This window comes from Felis catus, chromosome E1 (genome assembly GCF_018350175.1).
Source record: "Felis catus isolate Fca126 chromosome E1, F.catus_Fca126_mat1.0, whole genome shotgun sequence".
In the NCBI taxonomy this organism is placed as follows: domain Eukaryota; kingdom Metazoa; phylum Chordata; class Mammalia; order Carnivora; family Felidae; genus Felis; species Felis catus.
In genome coordinates this window covers 19,452,539-19,471,197 of record NC_058381.1, presented here as the reverse complement: position 1 = coordinate 19,471,197, position 18,659 = coordinate 19,452,539, and the positions used below count along the sequence as shown (strand labels likewise).

General features: G+C 39.6%; 1 protein-coding gene across 12 annotated transcripts in view; it reads right to left on the bottom strand.

The window, feature by feature from the left end:
* Nucleotides 1-18,659, bottom strand: part of NF1 (neurofibromin 1) — a 248,922-nt gene that overhangs the window by 27,276 nt on the left and 202,987 nt on the right. For all 12 annotated transcript variants that reach the window (XM_023243531.2, XM_023243534.2, XM_045044229.1 and 9 more), the window contains 11 exons: nucleotides 16,409-16,841; nucleotides 15,471-15,811; nucleotides 12,929-13,131; nucleotides 9,060-9,253; nucleotides 7,966-8,106; nucleotides 7,520-7,799; nucleotides 6,839-7,053; nucleotides 6,544-6,605; nucleotides 6,286-6,400; nucleotides 5,657-5,758; nucleotides 3,782-3,922 (listed from right to left, as the gene is read on the bottom strand). In XM_023243531.2, coding sequence (XP_023099299.2) covers nucleotides 3,782-3,922; nucleotides 5,657-5,758; nucleotides 6,286-6,400; nucleotides 6,544-6,605; nucleotides 6,839-7,053; nucleotides 7,520-7,799; nucleotides 7,966-8,106; nucleotides 9,060-9,253; nucleotides 12,929-13,131; nucleotides 15,471-15,811; nucleotides 16,409-16,841 — 2,227 coding nt within the window. The remainder of the gene's footprint in view (nucleotides 1-3,781; nucleotides 3,923-5,656; nucleotides 5,759-6,285; nucleotides 6,401-6,543; nucleotides 6,606-6,838; nucleotides 7,054-7,519; nucleotides 7,800-7,965; nucleotides 8,107-9,059; nucleotides 9,254-12,928; nucleotides 13,132-15,470; nucleotides 15,812-16,408; nucleotides 16,842-18,659) is intronic.

Below are 18,659 nucleotides of genomic sequence, written 5' to 3'. Positions count from 1 at the left end.
GAGTTCGAGCCCTGCATCAGACTCTCTGCTGTCAGTGCAGAGCCAGCTTCAGATGTTACGTCCTCCTCTCACTCTGCCCCGCCCCTGCTCGAGTGCTCTCTCTCAAAAAAAAAAAAAAAGAAAAAAACAAAAACAAAAAACAAAAAAACAAAACGCAGTGATTCCCTCATGAACAGAGATTATTTTTCTCCTCTTTAAAAAATTTTTATTTAAATCCAAGTTACTTAACATATACTGTAATAATCATTTCAGGAGTAGAAGTTAGAGATTCATCATATACATAAAACACCCAGTGCTCATCTCAACAAGTGCCTTCCTTAATGCCCATGACCCATTTAATCCATCCCCCTCCCAATACCCCTCCAGCAACCCTCAGTTCGTTTTCTCTGCATTGAAGAGTCTCTTATAGTTTGCCTCCCTCTCTGTTTTTATCTTATTTTTCTTTCCCTTTCCTGAACAGAAATTTTTAAAAGCCAACAACTGAAGGTATTTAGGGTCATGCTCAGGTTATCTAGAATTCTATCTCAAAGAAAGGAAAACAGGAGTATTTAAAATAAATGTCAAGAGACTGTTTATAACAGAAAAGAAGAAATGACAGAAACAAATGTTCATTAATGGGCAAATGGTTCAAAAAATTTGGCTCATGCATACTGTAAAATATTCTGCAGCCATGGGAAAGAATTACACACACACACACAGAAACATGTCCGTGTGAATGTGTGTGTGTGTGCTTAGAAAGATGTTCACTTTATGTTGTTAAATAAAAATGGAAGTTGCAGAATACTATATAAGGTATGATTATCTATTAACCTGCTATATGTACAATTTATTTTTTCTAGCTTTATTAAGGTATAACTGACAAAATTCTAAGGTATTTAAAGTGTACAACATGATGATTTGATACACGTTTACACTGTGAAAGAATTTATCCCATCCAGTTAACGAACACACCCATCATGTCACATATTTACAGCCCGCTTTTGATGAGAACATTAAGTCGTTAAATGTAGAACTTTCAGTTCTACTCTTAGCAAGTGTCAATTATACACTACAGTGTTATCAACTATAGTCACCGTGTTATACAGCAGATCCTCAGACCTTATTCATCTCACCTCCTGGCAACTTCTAATAAGCTTTATTAACTCTGATTCCTAGTATCCTGGGGGCACTGAAGTCAATATTAGCTCCTGCTAATGGGCCGTTGTGGCAATGAAAATACCAAGGCAGATATGCCTAGACAGACATTTCATTTACAACTATTTTTATATCCGTACAAATAGCCAACAGCTAGCTATCTCTCTCTGAGCACCATGGTCCCAAGACAACCCCAGAGAAGCGCAACGGGGATCATGAAGGATGGGCTCTAGTCCCCAATCAGATGTACGAACATGGACAAGCTAGTTACCTTTTTTCTTTCGTGTTTCGTAAAATGGAGGTTTAATGGATAAACTTCAAGGTGGCTGTTCCAAGTGTATACCACATCTAGCAGATTGATGAAACAGTGTTTAACCCAAGTATCTTCACACTTCAAACCATGCTCCTGTTCTCTGTGTTTTTCCCACTCACAGCTTTGTTCAGCTCACTTCAAGTAAATCTCTTGTTATAAACATGTACATATCTTTAAAAAAAAAAATTCCTCCCCTTTCTTTTTCCTAGACTTATCCCATTTTTCTCCAAAGACAAATGGGACATCATTTCATACTGTTATATGCCTTCCTCTATACTCTGTGAACCAAAATCCAACCACAGTCAAGGTTGATAAACATTGTGAAGGGCGCTAATGGTATGTTTCAAAGTGGGATTAGGCAAAACCAGAAACTAGTATAATTAAGTACCCCAAAGTGTCCTTTAGACTCTCCACCCTATTTTTCATTAAGTACCATTATTCAATAAAAATAAGCTTATGTATACATTATTTCTTCATCCGTGAAATGGGAGGTAGAGAACGCTAATCTTGGGTTATGAAATCACAAATAACGATGGTCCTATGTAGTACAGTGCAAAGTACAGCACAGCACACAGCCTAGCATAGTAGCTATTACTACTCAATTTTTTTTTTAATGTTTATTTATTTTTGAGAGAGATAGTGCAAGTGGGGGACAGGCAGAGAGGACGGGAGGCAGAGGATCTGAAGCGGGTTCTGCGCTGACAGCAGAGAGCCTGATGCAGGGCTTGAACTCATGAACTGTGAGATCATGACCCAAGCTGAAGTCAGACGCTCAACCAACTGAGCCACCCAGGCACCCCTACTCAATAGATTTTTAAAAAATGTTTGTTTATGTGGGAATGCAGGCTGGTGCAGCCGCTCTGGAAAACAGTATGGAGGTTCCTCAAAAAACTAAAAATAGAACTACCCTATGACCCAGCAATTGTGCTACTAGGCATTTATCCACGGGATACAGGTGTGCTGTTTCGAAGGGACACGGGCACCCCCATGTTTATAGCAGCACCATCAACAATAGCCAAAGTATGGGAAGAGCCCAAATGTCCCTCGATGGACGGATGGATAAAGAAGATGTGGTATGTATATACAATGGAGTTATTACTCGGCAATCAAAAAGAATGAGATCTTGCCATTTGCAACTACATGGATAGAACTGGAGGGTATTATGCTAAGTGAAATTAGTCAGAGAAAGACAAAAATCATATGACTTCACTCTTATGAGGACTTTAAGAGACAAAACATATGAACATAAGGGAAGGGAAATGAAAACAATATAAAAACAGGGAGGGGGACAAAACAGAAGAGACTCAAATATGGAGAACAAACAGAGGGTTACTGGAGGGGGTGTGGGAGGGGGGATGGGCTAAATGGGTAAGGGGCACTAAGGAATCTACTCCTGAAATCATTGTTGCACTATATGCTAACTAATTTGGATGTAAATTAAAAAAAAAAAAGTTTGTTTATGTATTTTTGAGAGAGTGAGTGAGTGAGTGTGTGTGCAGGGGAGGGGCAGAGAGAGAGGGAGAGAGAATCCCAAGCAGGCTCAGCACTGTCAGTGCAGAGCCCTATGTGGGGCTCGAACCCACGAACTGTGAGATCATGACCTGAGCCAAACTCAAGAGTCAGAAGCTTAACTGACTGAGCGACCCAGGGACCCCCTCAATATACGTATATATATTTTAAGTTTATTTAATTAGAGAGAGGGTGAGAGAGTGTGTGTGCGAGCTAAGGAGGGGCAGAGAGAGGGAGAGAGAATCCCAAGCAAGCTCTGCACTGCCAGGGGCTGGAACCCATGAACCAATCATGACCTGAGCTGACAGGAGATGCTCAACCGAGCCACCCAGGTGCCCCACTACTCAGTATTTTTCATCCCTCTTCTATTTACCAGTATTGGGTGAATACTGTTTTCTGCTATTTTTACACAGAAAAGTTTAGTTTTATATGAGTTGTTAAGAAGCTATACTCACAATAAGTTGTATTAAAGAAATTCATATTGAAGTTATGGACCTCTTCTGATTTTAAAAGGACAACAATAAAAAAGAGAGGAATTCAGGGGCGCCTGGGTGGCGCAGTCGGTTAAGCATCCGACTTCAGCCAGGTCACGATCTCGCGGTCCGTGAGTTCGAGCCCCGCGTCGGGCTCTGGGCTGATGGCTCAGAGCCTGGAGCCTGTTTCCGATTCTGTGTCTCCCTCTCTCTCTGCCCCTCCCCCGTTCATGCTCTGTCTCTCTCTGTCCCAAAAATAAATAAACGTTGAAAAAAAAAATTAAAAAAAAAAAAAAAAAGAGAGGAATTCTTACGTGCATACTCTAGGGATGCCAAATGAAAGCTTGCTTACCTTGTCATTGAATATCCGCAGACTGTCTAAGGTGTGCAGGTTTTGTTCAAGAAGGGCGGTGCCTGCTGAATACAAGTTGACCTCATCGAGCTGTAGCACAGCCACAGCTACCCAAAAGAGGGCTTTGTGCAGAGGGGAGTCCTGGCAAAGGCCACGCATTCCAGATTAGTGAGATGAGCTACAAAATAGTCTCGTTCAAAACACATTGCAGTATCAAACAGAGCACATTAACGCCCAGATGATGCATGTTTTCTCTTCTGAAGAAGGTAAATATACAGGTAGGCTCTTCATCTACTGCATGTGTATAGCTAAAAACACAGTTAGCCAGGCTGAGAACATTAACACCTACTTTGGTTTCTCCCTGTTCTTTGATCCCAAACTCCAGTCACCAAGTCTTGTTGATCCTTCCAAAGTAGTCTCTTTAGGATTTGCTTATTGCTAACGACTTTATTCTACACCAACCTTCTTTACTGTAAATGTGGATTCTTTTTTGCCTCTGGTCTCCCCCTACTCCAATCTGCGGTGCACAATGCCCCCAGAAGAACCCTTCTAAGCCTTCCTTTTGTCATATTACTTATCTGCTTGAAAACATATAGGGACATTTCCAAACTCCTTTCTGAAGGGTCTTAGATGTTAGATTAGTTCTATCCAATCTTTACAATCTTCCCTCTCTCTATTCTCCTGCAAAATTTCTCCATACAACTAGAATATTCTGCCCACCATCCCTTCACTGTCCCAGCATTCTTGTATGACCCTCCTGCTGCATGGTTTGCTCTGCAAGGCTTTCTCCCTTTCTCTACACTAAATCCCACTATCTCTTTAACTTTAGATTCTACCCTTTTAATTTTCTTGTCACCCTTATCAGCATAGTATCTCTTGCTGTTATGAATTAAAGATATTGATTTGGGGGAACCCTTATTTAGCAGTGTGGTATAGGGGAAAATACATAGACTTCAGGGTCAGACAGCCTTGGAAGAGAATTGTGGTTCTGTCTTATTAGGTATGTGACCTTGGGGAAGTCACTTGGCCCTTCTGAGCCTCATTTTAACTTATGAGGACGAAAGAACCATTTTGTGTAATTTAGGATTAGAAGATGTGCTCGTAGATACAACTCGATAGGAGGAGCACACAGGTATTTATTTCTCTGTAACCTCCCTCAAATCTTTGTACTCAATTCATATAATTATACAACTTTAGAGTGGGAAAATAATGCTCCACCATCATCTAGTCTATTCATTTTATCAATGTGGAAATATGATGTCCAGATATGTTAAACGACCTGCTCCAGGCCACAAAGCTGAGATAAGCTCAGCCCATCCTAAATCAGTGGCCGCATCCTTTCACTCCTTTTAAACATCAACTTCATTTAGCACCCAAACTCCTTTGGCGATTAGGTACACTTCACCCAGCTTTACATTTCTCCATGGTAATGATCGTGAACTATTATCGTACTTATTTTATTATCTATTTCATGCCCCAACTCCCACACTCGTCCCAGAATGTAAGCTCCATGAGGGTAGGGAATTTTATTAGTTTGGTTCAGGTACTACCTCTCTAGAACCTAAAATGGTACTTGGCACATAGCAGGTGCTCAATGAACACTTATTGGACAAAACAATTCAGAGTCTACACCTGTCTTCCTTTAGCACTGATGAGACGAAAACTTAGAAGCACCCGAGAACATCCTCCGCATACTTATCTTCCTCTAGTGTGAGTTCTTCAAACAACTACACTTAAAGACAGGAAGTTCTGCTTTAACTACCTCCTCTTCTTTATAACTTCTCAGCCCAACTTATTTTCTGAACTCTTTGACACAAAATGAAACATTTAATACCAATGCCCAAACTAAATGGGCTCGTTCTGTACAGTAATTACCTTATTGAGGAGCGGCTGTAATTTGGTTAGCGCTATTACTGTGGCTTCTATCAGAACTTGACTGTTGTAAGTATCAGGTCCTTTTAAGCAACTTTCAAGTGCCTTTTAGGGAAACAGAATTTTTTATTTTACTTTCACTGAAATAAAACATAAACTCCTAAACTGGATCTCAGAATCAGTTCAGAATAATTCCTTGGTTAGTAAGTGCTAGAATTATTTCCAATGCTGTGGTATTCTTGGTAGCTAGATCATTTGGGTTTTCATTTTAAAATACTTCTATATTCCAATACAATATTTTGTGCATTATTATATTGTTACAAATTAAATACTTTTATATAAGGCAAGTTCTACCATATAGTTAAATGCTTTGAAAACTGATAAAATACTAAGAGTACCTTCTTAGCCAAAGAGACAATACATATTTTCTCTTAAGGTGTCTTCTTTAGAAAAGGTTTCTTCACTTCAAAGAATTATAATAAAGAAAATAACCAAATCCATTGTTTAAAGGTTTAGCAAGCAACATGCAAGATATTTTATTAGCTTCAAGTTTAGATGTCGTTGAGAAACATGCAAGATATGCTTTCCAACTTGAGACCCACAGGTATTTGGGAGGAGGGACAGAGACGTACCTTGCTAAGAATACGGATAATCTGCTTTATCTGCCCATGAGACACTCGCTTGCTAATACAGCCAAAGACAACAAGAGCTCTCGGTTGCAGGGATGGATTATACTGGAATGCGAATCTGCAATTAAAAGACCCAAAAAGTCTATGAAAACCTTTGTGTTTATACATACTAGGTAATTAATTAAAATATCGACTCTGCAGTAATGTTGACATTTTCAACAATACCCATACTCCTACGAGTTAAATTTATTTGGGACATACCTTTGAGCTAGTTCCGTCCACTGGTCCAGCCACTTGCATGTTGGAATATCTCTCATACATGCCTTAAAAAAAGGATACTCTAAATAGATTCATGCACATAAATGTATACTAATCATTAAATGCTTATTATGTCATTAAATAAGCGATGTATATGTATATATATAACCAATAAACACATTCCACGGGAGTTTTATTTAAGCATTAAGCGTAAAATAGAATAAACTAGTATTTCTTCTTTACAGTACTAACGGGTTAAAAAAATAACCTTAGTTTCTTATCATTTTGCCTAGTGTACCTCCATTATCTCCAACAAAGCTTCTGTGACTGTTTCCAAGGATGTCAAAGCAAAAGTCTCCCTCTCATAGGAGCCAGGAGAGAACGACCTGTCCCGGTAACTGGAGCGGAAGGCAATGACCGCAGCTGACTTGACTTTGCTAATGCCAAACAGCAAGTAAAACTTGGGTAATGAGAACTCTGTCAAACTGAGTCTCAAAACTTGCTTGGTCTCTTCTGTGAAAGAAAAAAGGAACAAGTGAAGACTTTAAAGATATTAACTTTTTAACGTGGCAAATTTCACTTTGAATTTGGAAAATTTGAGTAGATCAAAATTATGTAACCATGCTCCCTAAACCAACCCTCTAGATACATTATCTCCGTGCTCATTGCTTTAGCTCCATTTCTCTACAAATTCACGCTAGTAATGCTACACCGTCAACTGGTGCTCAGGCTTTAGCTTCTGTGATAGCTGCAAGATTCTACCTGACAAACACACACACAAAATCTTGGCTACAGCTTGAAATGGAATGGAATTAATTTATTCTTTTTCTTTTTGATAGTATTTCATGCCACTGTCACAAGCTCCAATAAGCAGCTAGTGTTAAGGCACCGTACTCACAACGAGGATAATTTGTGCCAACCAGGCTATATAAAGTGGAGAAAGGAATTACAAAACACAAGTTACTTTCCTGGAACTCACCACTAAAATGCAGCTGTGAACAAGTACACAGAGAGTGAATGATATTAATGACCAATCCGTGTGTGGAAGCTCTAAGGGAGAGCGGCCCCGTGGCTACTAAGAAAGTAACAACGTGGAAGAGGTAGGGGAGATGAGCTGCCACGTCAAGGGAATTGTTGAAGGACAGCATCAGCATGTAGCGTGCGAGGATGGCAATGTCGTCCCACATGAGATGCTGTTCTAAGGTAGGAGTTGGAGACAAGCATGTCTTGTCAATTATTTTGCACATCCTTCCAATAACCTGCCAAGAAACAGAATTGTAAGAAACACAAGGGCTAAAAAAAAGTTTTATCACAAAAAATTTCAGTTTAACTCTAAAATGACTCGTCACCATACCAAAAAACCTCCCGGTAACAAAAACAGACACATCATGCCACGGTCCGGAAGGCAAAGGAAAAGTTGATTACCTTGCTGGAAACCAATTTCACATTTCCAGAAGCCAAAGCTACGGCAGTATCTGCCATCACCTCGGCTTTTATTGATCCCAAGCCACCTGTCGCACTGGTTTTGATGAAACTGTCTAGTACAACGTCAAGGAGATCTGTAATCTAGTGGAAGAGGGAGAAATAATGTATGTTTCAGCCATCTGTTGTGCCAACTTAACTTTTAATTTAAAAATACTGCAAGCAGCAGCCCAATCAACATGAAACTTCTACTTTCCCTGAGGCCTCCAAAACACTAGGTTTCTTTTAGAGGCCTGTCAATAAATGTAATGTATCATTACATATCCGAAGGAGTATGAAGATATTCACTCAACTGCGTCAGAGATGAAGAGACTGGCATGCAAAAATTTTAAATTTCCACGTGTATTATTTTCATCCACTAGCAAAGCACCTCTGTTGTCTCCTAAGACAGTCATGTGTGATTAATATAAAATACAATTGTTTTAGTATATAGGAAATGACTTCAAGTGCTGAGATGTTTTTACAGAGCTCTAAAACCAGCTCCAAGGTCATTTCAAATTACTTGGAGGATTCGCCGCGTTGTTTGAGTAAGGGATCACTTCCTTAAGCGGTGATGTTGAAGAAATGATGGGCATAATTCTTGTCAGATAAAAAGGAAAACATTACAGTATATTCTGTACTTTACTCCTGGTGTTCTTCTGAGAGAGAACTATAAACGAAAGCAGGTGTCCCAAATAACATCAACTGACAAATACCTACTGACCTCTCTGGTATGTCAGGTACTAGAATATGTCACACAGCACTATTTACTAGAAACAACACTGGAGTTTTACAGTTAAATCCTATATAGTTATGTCATGGAAAAGAGCACTAAAATAACTAGTTTTTTTCTGGCTCTGAAACATGCATTAGACATCTACAATTCTGAACCAGATCAAGAATTAGGGGAGTGTCTGCATGCCTTTTGAAAGAGGGGACTGTCTTTTCCACAGCTGTATCCCTAATGCCTAGCACAATGTTTTGCACAAAGGGGGTACTAGATTAATATCTGCATCACGGAGGTACTAGACATTTAAATATTTGAGCAAACTCAATACCTGCCCAAGGCTCCCCCATATTTTGGCTTGAATAGATGGGTACATCTGTTTCTCATTTATGGTCATTGTTATCAGCTTATCGAGAATGGCGGTAACTCTTTGTCGTTTGGCATCATCATTGTGCTTACAAAAACGGACCAGGTTTGACAGCCATGGAGTCATGTATTCCAAACAAAGGTGTTTCAATTCAATACCTGGGAAAAAATACACCATTAGCATAGATGGCCAATGAAAAGGACATCCACAATAAAAATAAGGGATTGGGAGAAAGAAGGTAAAAGGTAAAGATCATGACCTAGGAGACAGCCTGGAGAAAAGAGATTTGGCCACCATGTTAAAGACAGAGACGAGGAGAATAGGCCGTGGAGAAAGTAATCTTAGAAGCCAACTAGCCATGTTTGAAAAGGTTTATCTTATTTTTCTCCCTCTTAATACCTTCTAGTTAAAATTTTTACTCTAATTGTAAAAGGAATATGTGGCAATCCGAGAAAGTTAGGGAAAAGGAAAGCATCCCCACAAAAATGAAGCTGAGATTAATCTCTCTCTCCTCAGGCTTTCAAAGCTATGCAGAGATGAGGTACATGACGTGTGCGTATGCACAGAAAACCCACCCCATGTCTTCCACAAAGACGGGGGCTATGCTGTACGTGCAGTATGTTTTGAATATCTTCTGCACCACACGTTATACTGAGGTTATTACTCATCATTAAAAATTCTCCATAAACATTTTTTTGAACCATTTTGAAATAACTTCGGACTTAGAAAAAGATACAAAAATTCCTCCATGTAACTTTATCTAGAGTCCCCAAAATGCTTTTAATTGTGGTAAAATATACACGGCATGAAATTTGCCATCGGTAAGTGCACATGTCAGTGGCCTTATGTACATCATTGTGCAACTATCTCCAGTCTCCATCTCCAGAATATTTTCATCTTTCCAAACTGAAATTCTGAACCAAAATATTTTTAACGGTTTCATGTTACTCCATCATATGGAAATCTGACAATTTAACTAGTTCTTCATTGTTTGACCTTTAGATTGTTCCCATATTTTGCTATTATAAATAACATTATGTGAAGTTCAAAAGTAGGCAAAATAAATCCATGACGATAGAGGTCCTAAGAGTGGTTACTCTTGGTGAGGGGATGGTGTACTGACTGAGAGGAGTCTTCTGGATGCTGGAAATGTTCTTGTTCTGGGAGATGGTTTTGTGATGTATTCACATGTAAAAATTCATCAAGCTGTTCACTTAAGATGTGGGCACTTGACTGGTAGGATATGCCTGAATTTTAAAAATGTAAATAAAAAGTAATGCTATAATCAACACCTGAACATCAATTCCTGAGGATAAATTCTAAAAGATGGAATCATGAGGCCAAAAGGTATGAACATTCCTAAGAGTCTTGATACCTTTGTCCAAACTGCTTTCTCAAAACACTGCCCCTGTTCACAATTCCATCGACTGCCAACACTGAAATAAAGTGAACAAAATCCTTTGCCAGTTTGATAACTGAATGTTATCTTTCTATTCTTTGAGTTTGTATTTCTTTGATTTTATTAGTGAATTTCTTAAAATACACTCGTTTTTAGCATGACCTGCATGCTACTGCTGTTGATCCACTTCGCATTAATCTGTAAGAACTCTTTGTGATTAAAGGTGTTAATGTCTTCTCATATTTGCTGCAAGCCTATTTCCTAGTTTTTTATTATCTTTTACTTGTGTTTCAGTTTTGGAAATAGAGATGTTTTGAAGTTTTATGTGGTCATTTATGTTCACCATTTCCTTTGTTTCCATCTACCACTTTTTTCCTTCATAAGTCCTTAATCACCCAGAAAGCTATTAAACATTCTTCTTCTTTTTTAATGGTTCCAGTTTTTATTTTTTATATAATTTTTAAAGTTTATTTATTTATTTTGGGGGAGAGAGAGCGCGCGTGCAAGCAGAGGAGGCGCAGAGGGAGACGGGGAGAGACAGAGAGACAGAGAGAGAGAGAGAGAGAGAGAGAGAGAGGGAGGGAGGGAGGAATGGGGGAGGGAGGGAGAGAGGGAGGGAGAGGGAGGGAATCCCAGGTAGGCTCTACACTGGCAGCACAGAGCCTGATGTGGGGCTCAAACCCACGAACCATGAGATCATGATCTGAACTGAAATCAAGAGTTGGGTGCTTAACCGACTGAGCCACCCAGGCGCCCCCATGGTTCCAGTTTTTGTATCTTAAATATAACTAGAACTTATTCTGGTATCTTGTGGTTTAGGGTGAAGATGGACCCAATTTAATGCATTTCCCCATCTCATTGCTTAAATGATTTAATCTTCCCCCATCAGTTTGTGATGCTTCTTTATCAATCTGTTTCTCTTAAACTGATCTGACTGCTGACTCTTGAACACCTCTGTTTGAATTACTGTACTGGTATGTGTCCAGATGTCTGCAACATCAAGTGTCTCTCAGTTTTCTTTCTATACTTTCTTACCTACTCTTGTCCTTTTAGGTGAAATTTAAAATCATTTTCAGTTCTGCCTCCTTTTTAATCCTCAAATCCTGAAGCTATTTTGATGGGATTGCACTGAATTTATAACAATCTGGGAACAACTGTTTAATCCAGGAACACAACATGCCTGGTCATTCACGTGAATCTTTTTTTTTAATATTAATATTTCTTAACAAAGCTTTATGTTTTTCTTGTTTTGTCAGTCTTAACACATTGTCTCTTTAGAGTTATATTCCTACATCTCTTATTGTTAAGTAACTATATATAGTGATCTGGTCTTGAGGAATTGTCAAAGTTTTCAATGATCTGAGAAATCAAGAAATATGTTTGAATGCAGAAAAAAGTTTATGTATTATGGAGAGAGAAAGGGAAGCAAATGTCAGGAAATAAGCTGGAAGAAGAGCAACATTTATACTACTACAGGGTATGAGAATGAATGAATGGAAAGAGTGGATGTTAAATTTATAAGACATCTTTTTTTTTAATTTTTAAAAAAATCTTTATTTTTGAGAGTTGGGGGGAGGGGCAGAGAGAGAGGGAGACACAGAATCTGAATTAGGCTCCAGACTCTGAGATGTCAGCACAGAACCTGACGTGGGGCTCGAACCCACGGACTCATGACCTGAGCTGAGGTTGGACACTTAACCGACTGAGCCACCCAGGCACCCCTGTTAGGACTTGTTAAAAGCCAAGTCAGGAGTTGACTCTGGACCCTGTATTATGCGCCACTGCATTCTCCAGGCACTGTACTTGAACACTAAAATCACAGTTCAAAGACAACCTCAAGAAAAGAGAACATGACTCTTTCTTTAAAATCAAGGGGATGACGGGGCACCTGGGTGGCTCAGGTCATGATCTCAATTCGTGGGTTCGAGCCCCACGTCGGGCTCTGTGTTGACAGCCCAGAGCCTGGAGCCTGTTTTGGATTCTGTGTCTTCCTCTCTCTTTCTCTGCCCCTCTCCTGCTCATGCTCTGTCTCTGTCTGTCTCTCAAAAATAAATAAATGTTTAAAAAAAAAAAAAAATAAGGGGATGACATGGACACTTCACTCATTTGGAATAATCAGCTAAGAAGACAAATCCTAGAGCCAATTAAACTGGAACAGAGCAAAAACTACTTTGTATGTGGCTTGTGGCTCGGAGACATGTAAGGTATCAGAATCTTGCCATCACGTGTTTGTGGCCAGAATTTTGGCAGATTTCTCAATGTTGTCTACCAGGAAGTTCCTGCAGAGTTCTCTCAGGTGCAGATGAAAAATTAGAGGAGGTAAACAACTGAAAATAAAAATCAATTATGATTTCACTGGCAAATTCTGCAATGAAAGGATTTTCTCGGACTCTTCTTAGAATCGTTGTTAGTATTAAAGAAAATTATTACTTACTAGATTTGCTAAATCCAGAAATACACTCTTCCAAAAATTCTAAGGTGAGATGTGGCTCATTGGCCGCCAGTGTCTTACTAATAGAGACAATAAAGAGGGTGTTGTTGGCAGGGATGCATAAACCTGACGTCTCTAGTAGCTGGCCCTCGATTTTTAAATTAAAGGTACAAGTTAAGGCACAGAGAAGATTATAGGCAGCTGACCTAGGAGAAAACACAAATGAAGTTGTTTAAAACTTATTTTTTCTTATAGCTCCAATTTTTTTTTCATAACACACAACTTATGATTCTATTACAAAGCATAATAACTATTTTTAAACTTTATGATCCATTGGAGACAAGATGTTATGATTCTACAGTAAACACAAAACACCCCTTGACCATTTATGGATTTCCTTGAAAGGAGGTTCTTCACATAACCAGAACAGCACTGTGAGGTTCCTGCGACAGGTAAGTTTAAGACCTTCCTAAAAGACACTTCCCTGGGATATAAAATAGGAGAGATTTATGGTCCTAAGGTGGATCAACAGAAAGAAGTAGAATGAGGCTCATCATATTTTCAGTGAAGCCCAAACCTCAAATTGTGGCTCCCCTCCCATCAGATCCATTTATAATGGGGATCATGAGAGGAGAAACGAGATGGCCCCTCATCCAATTAAAATGTGAAAATCTTTAACCAACACTACTGAATTTCTTTCTGGGTGTCCTACAAGACATACTACAAACTGGGGGGTCAAAAACAAACGTAATGTAACGAAGTCCCCCCATCTTTCCTTCCATTACACATAACCACTGACAACAACCAAATAATTATATATCCAGGTTCCATTAGAAACAAAACTTCTTTTCTAAATGTCTGAAAATATACTTAAGCAATTTAGGAGACAGGTCAAAAAACTCACACTCGATTTTCAAATTTTCATTTTTCTCCCCCATCTGGTAAGAGAAATAGTTTGGTCTGTAAATTTTAGGTTTTCCTGACCTCTGAACTTTCATCATGCTACTATATTTATGCAACAACCATCTGGGGGCAAAAGGCATTGAAATCTGAATCAGCCTAAAGGTTTCTTCCCTGGAATGACCTGCTTCAGCAAAAAGCAGAAGCTGTCAGCTCACTTGATTTCAGACGAGAATACAGGATCAATTCAAGCTGATAACTGTTAGAAGATGTTAGCATTCTTCTATGAGGAACTTTGAATTAGAAATTAAAGGCAGGCTTTGTAGCTCTCTATTTTCCTAAAAAGTGAGAATGTTAATATTGTTTCTAAGTTTATGTATCTCTTACTAACTCCTAGGAATTTGGAGTTACATTATTTTGACATTGACTTTTACTCTTGGACATTTTCAACAGCTATAAAGAATGGGGCCCTCCTCAAACTGCGGGTAGGTGTCACAGGTTCCTTGCAGATAATGAAAGCTAAGCACACACACAATTTTATGTATAGTTTCTGGGAGTTCATGGACTCCATGAGGCCCCGTTCAGGTAAAGAAATCTTGATTTCCCCCCACCCCCACCCCCCTTTATTTAAGAATCAGGAATCCTAAAAGGCCCACTTATAAAACTGGGCTATATTATTATACCCTAGAAAGATTTTCTGGAGCTAAGAATTTATACCTGTAAAAATCTTGACAGTCCCAAGGAACCTGGGACAAAGAATTATCCTAAAATAAAAAGCAGAGGGGAGAAAGGAGGGAGGAGTGCAAAGAAACACTGGCAGAGAGAGGAAGTGGGGGGCGGGGACTGGGAGGCAGTAATACTAACCGAGCAGAAACTGTTTGGTAGGTGCTAAAATATACTACTGCATATACTATTAAACCTTTGCAGGTATATAGGGAAGGCATTGTTACCTTTATTTTGAAAATGAGGAAACTAGGGCTAAGAGTACTTTAGGATCTTGCCCAAAGTCATACATGGTAGCAGATCTAGATTTAAACCAAATCTACTGACCCCACAGGCCATGCCCTTTCCTCATTCACGTTCAGATTATTAAGCCTAAACAGAACCAATTATACTCTGTCAGATGACATCTGCATTAGTCTTAAGACTTCAGGAATTTTGTTGAAGTCACATAGGTGGCAAGTATGCAATGTTACTGTCTGAGTTATTGAACATTAAGCCCTCCTTTGTCAAACAAGGATAATCTAATTTGACTGTGAGGAAACTTAACAGTGATATAGTTCTGAACAGGGGAAAACATAATTAGAAGACTCAGAGAAGGAGAAACTTAGGACTAACTTTTTTTTAAAAAGGCTTTTGCGGGGGCAGGGGGACCCAAAACAATAAAACTGCTATGCAGTCTGTTTCAGATGAAAGTTTCCTGGAGAAAGAACATATACTGCTTTAGTGTGAATCACCCTATTTAGAATTCCACAGTTCATGTGAATACCCCACAAGCTGATGAGGTCACGCTGGTTAACCAACACAGCATACCTTACAATTTAGAGTATTAAGGTAAAGGCTGTTTTAAAAGCTTATTAAGTGGCCTCATTCTAAAAGTAACAAACCCTGAATAGAGTTGAAGAGCGTTTCTTAAAAAACCTACCGTAAACTAGGGTCGGAACTGCCTAAATTAAGTAATGCAATATTGAGTAGTGTCCCAGGGACGTCTTTTGGCCGAATCTTGGTGTGCTGGGGGATGGAGTCGGGCTGCGACAGCTCCCAGCGTGTCCGGATGTGAATGATAGACTGGACGATGGCTTCGCACTCCTGGTGCATGAAGGTGAGCGGTGTGCCCTGGTTTGCAATGGTTAAGGTAAACTGGTTCTCATCCACCAGGCAGATCTCTTCAATTTCCGAAGCATAATAGATATCATTTAGAAAGACCGACTGTCCTAGGACTTTCGTTCGCTCTGCTGAGGTTACTTGAACAGCAGTAGAACCAACCTGGGAAGTGAAGGTGTAAGGGGGTGAAGTGAAGAAGAATTAAATCCCGCTATATAGAGTTGTAAGAGGCTCTGAAAACCAGCCAACCAACCGACCAACCAAATACCATGTCTGCCATTTAAGGAAGAGTCACCACCGTTACATATTCAAATGGACTCAATAGTTATTATGATAAATGATCTCAAAAGAGACTGGAAACATTTAAAAATATTATTTTTTCTAAAAAGGTCAAGAATCCTACGGACAATTATGGATTTTCTCTTGATTCGTTTCCCACTCTGCAAAGAGCACGTAATCATCAGAAGAATTCTCACCTGGTAATTTCCACCCTCCACACATTCCTACCACTTGACTGATACATGGCAAACTGCACTCTCTACAACACTCTCCTGCTTCCAATCCGACCTAGACTATAATTAAGCGTACACCTCTCATATCTTCCACAGGACCCCCATGAAGATAGAGAGCTTGGTTTTTCCTTCACCTGGACTTACTTTACATTTAATACACCACTATGAGGACACCTAGGAAGGCCAGCACAGCCTGCTTAGCCGAGAAAGCTAACAAATCATTTACCTAACAAGGAGTGAAACTTACTTTAATAGAAACCTTGGTGTCTTTGTGAGCTAGCTTGAGAGCATTGTGGAATACCTTCAGGTCCTCTTCTAAAGCCAGTGTGGCAGCAGGCAGTTTCTGTTGTTCATGCTCTATGTGCTCAGCCAGTTTCCCAGGACAGTCGATGAAAATGAGCCTCTTGCTGCCTTTGAGGCCAGTCAGTAGCCGTTCGTGATACTTGGTATACTCTCTGACCCAGGAGTTGCAGTTATAGATATAGACTGCAGAGACATTGTCATAAGCAAAGCCAGGAAAAACAACAAACCACTTGGAGAGAAAGTCCGTTTTAAAGCGATTGCTAGGCCCAGTATGGGTAAGGTCCACTACAATTTCATATGGCTTTGCATAATATGGCTTTAAAGTCAGCAAGACGTGGTATATCAGCAAATCGCCATTGATTTGGCCAGTTTTAAACCTAAGGAAGATGACAAAAAAAGGACACAGATGGTTAACAGGGTTCCGGATAAATATACAGATGCTACTAATCTGTTTCATTCTTTCAATTTTCTGTTTAGCTTTCTAGAGAAAACTAATACAAAACAATTATATAAAGTCTAAGTCCATTTTCTAAAATCAGTTATTCTTTAGACATTGAGAAGGTAGAAGTAAAACGGAAGAGACAAGTCTCCAATTCAAAACCTTTTGAGCAACAAACCCGCACACCACAGACAGAGGAAGGCAGTGAACACTGATTGGCTGCCTTGAGGCCCACAGAATTTCCCAGCTGAACAGTCTGGGTGGGAATGACCCCCTGGAGCCCTGGAGTCATCTGAATGGCTTTGGTCAATTCGTTCACCCCACCTTGACTACCGGTGGTTCAGCAATGATCATATGACTTAAATCAGGACAATAAGGGCCAAAGAGGCCCAATTCAGAGACTTTAGCTTTAGTTAGGAATTGAGACTTTTTCTTTCCTGGTGTTTATAAACAAGGAAACACGTTGCCCTGGGAGTTGTTAGCTCATATCTTGACATATGAAAGAAAAGCCGGCCTGAAAACTGAAGAAATGGAGCAGAGAGATGAAGAGAGAGAGAGAGAGGGCCCCAGCCATTTCATTGGAGTCCTAGATAAAGCCTCTCCTGGGACCGAATTTATCCCCTGGACTATTCAGTTGTGTGAGCCAATAAATTCTTTTTTTTGATTAAGCCATATTAGGTCCTAAGTTGCTTACAACTCAAAAGAATGCTGATCAGTGTGAGAGCAGCCAAGGTAAAGACCACCAGAAAGCCCTGAAGAACACAGTACTAGAACTTCAAGTCGGAACTGATGTTAACTTGGCCCAAAGTTCTATACTCGATGACTCTGGTAGTACTAGGCCTGATAAACATCCTTACCTCAGAGATTTTTAAAAATCTTGTTGGGAGGAAATAAGATAAAAATATAAGTTAAATGATTTTAAAATAATTTATTTTTGAGAAAGAGAGAGAGAGAGAGAGAGAAAGAGAGAGAGAGAGAGAGAGAGAATGCATGCGCAGGGGGAGGGGCAGAGAGAGAATCTCAGGCTGGCTCCATGCCAAGGGCATAGAGCCCGACACAGGGTTTGATTCTAAGACCCTGAGATCATGACCTGAATCGAGTCAGACGCTCGAATGACTAAGTCACTCAGGTGCCCAAAAATAAAATATTTCAAGATGACAGGAAAGGTATGAGGTTGTATGTAATCACTTATCAAACAAATAGCAGAGAAAAAGTTCAGAAGAGGGAGATATGAACACAACCTGGGTAGCCAGTGAAAGCTATACAGAAGATGCTGAGGCTTCAGTGGGTAGGAGAAACTTTGAATTCAACAAGAGGAGGGATTGGCAGGCCTCATGGAGAGGCCTGAAAGAGGCCTCTAAAGAGGAAAAGAAACATAACTAGATGTGCTGAGGCAACAGTCAACTATTTTAGCTGGAATGAAGGATTCATGTACAGACGTTTTAAGAGATAAATCTGGACAATTGCACTACTAGGTATTTACCCAAAGGATACAGAAATACTAATTCAATGTTTACAGCATCATTATCTACAGTAGCCAAATTATGGAAAGAGCCCAAATGTTCATCAACTGTGAATGGATAAAGAAGAGGTGGTATATATTACAATAGAATATTACTCAGCCATAAAAAAAGAATGAAATCTTGTCATTTGCAATGACGCGGATGGAGCTAGAGTACATTACGCTTAGTAAAATAAGTCAGTCAGAGAAAGACAAATACTATATGATTTCACTCATACGTGGCATTTAAGAAAC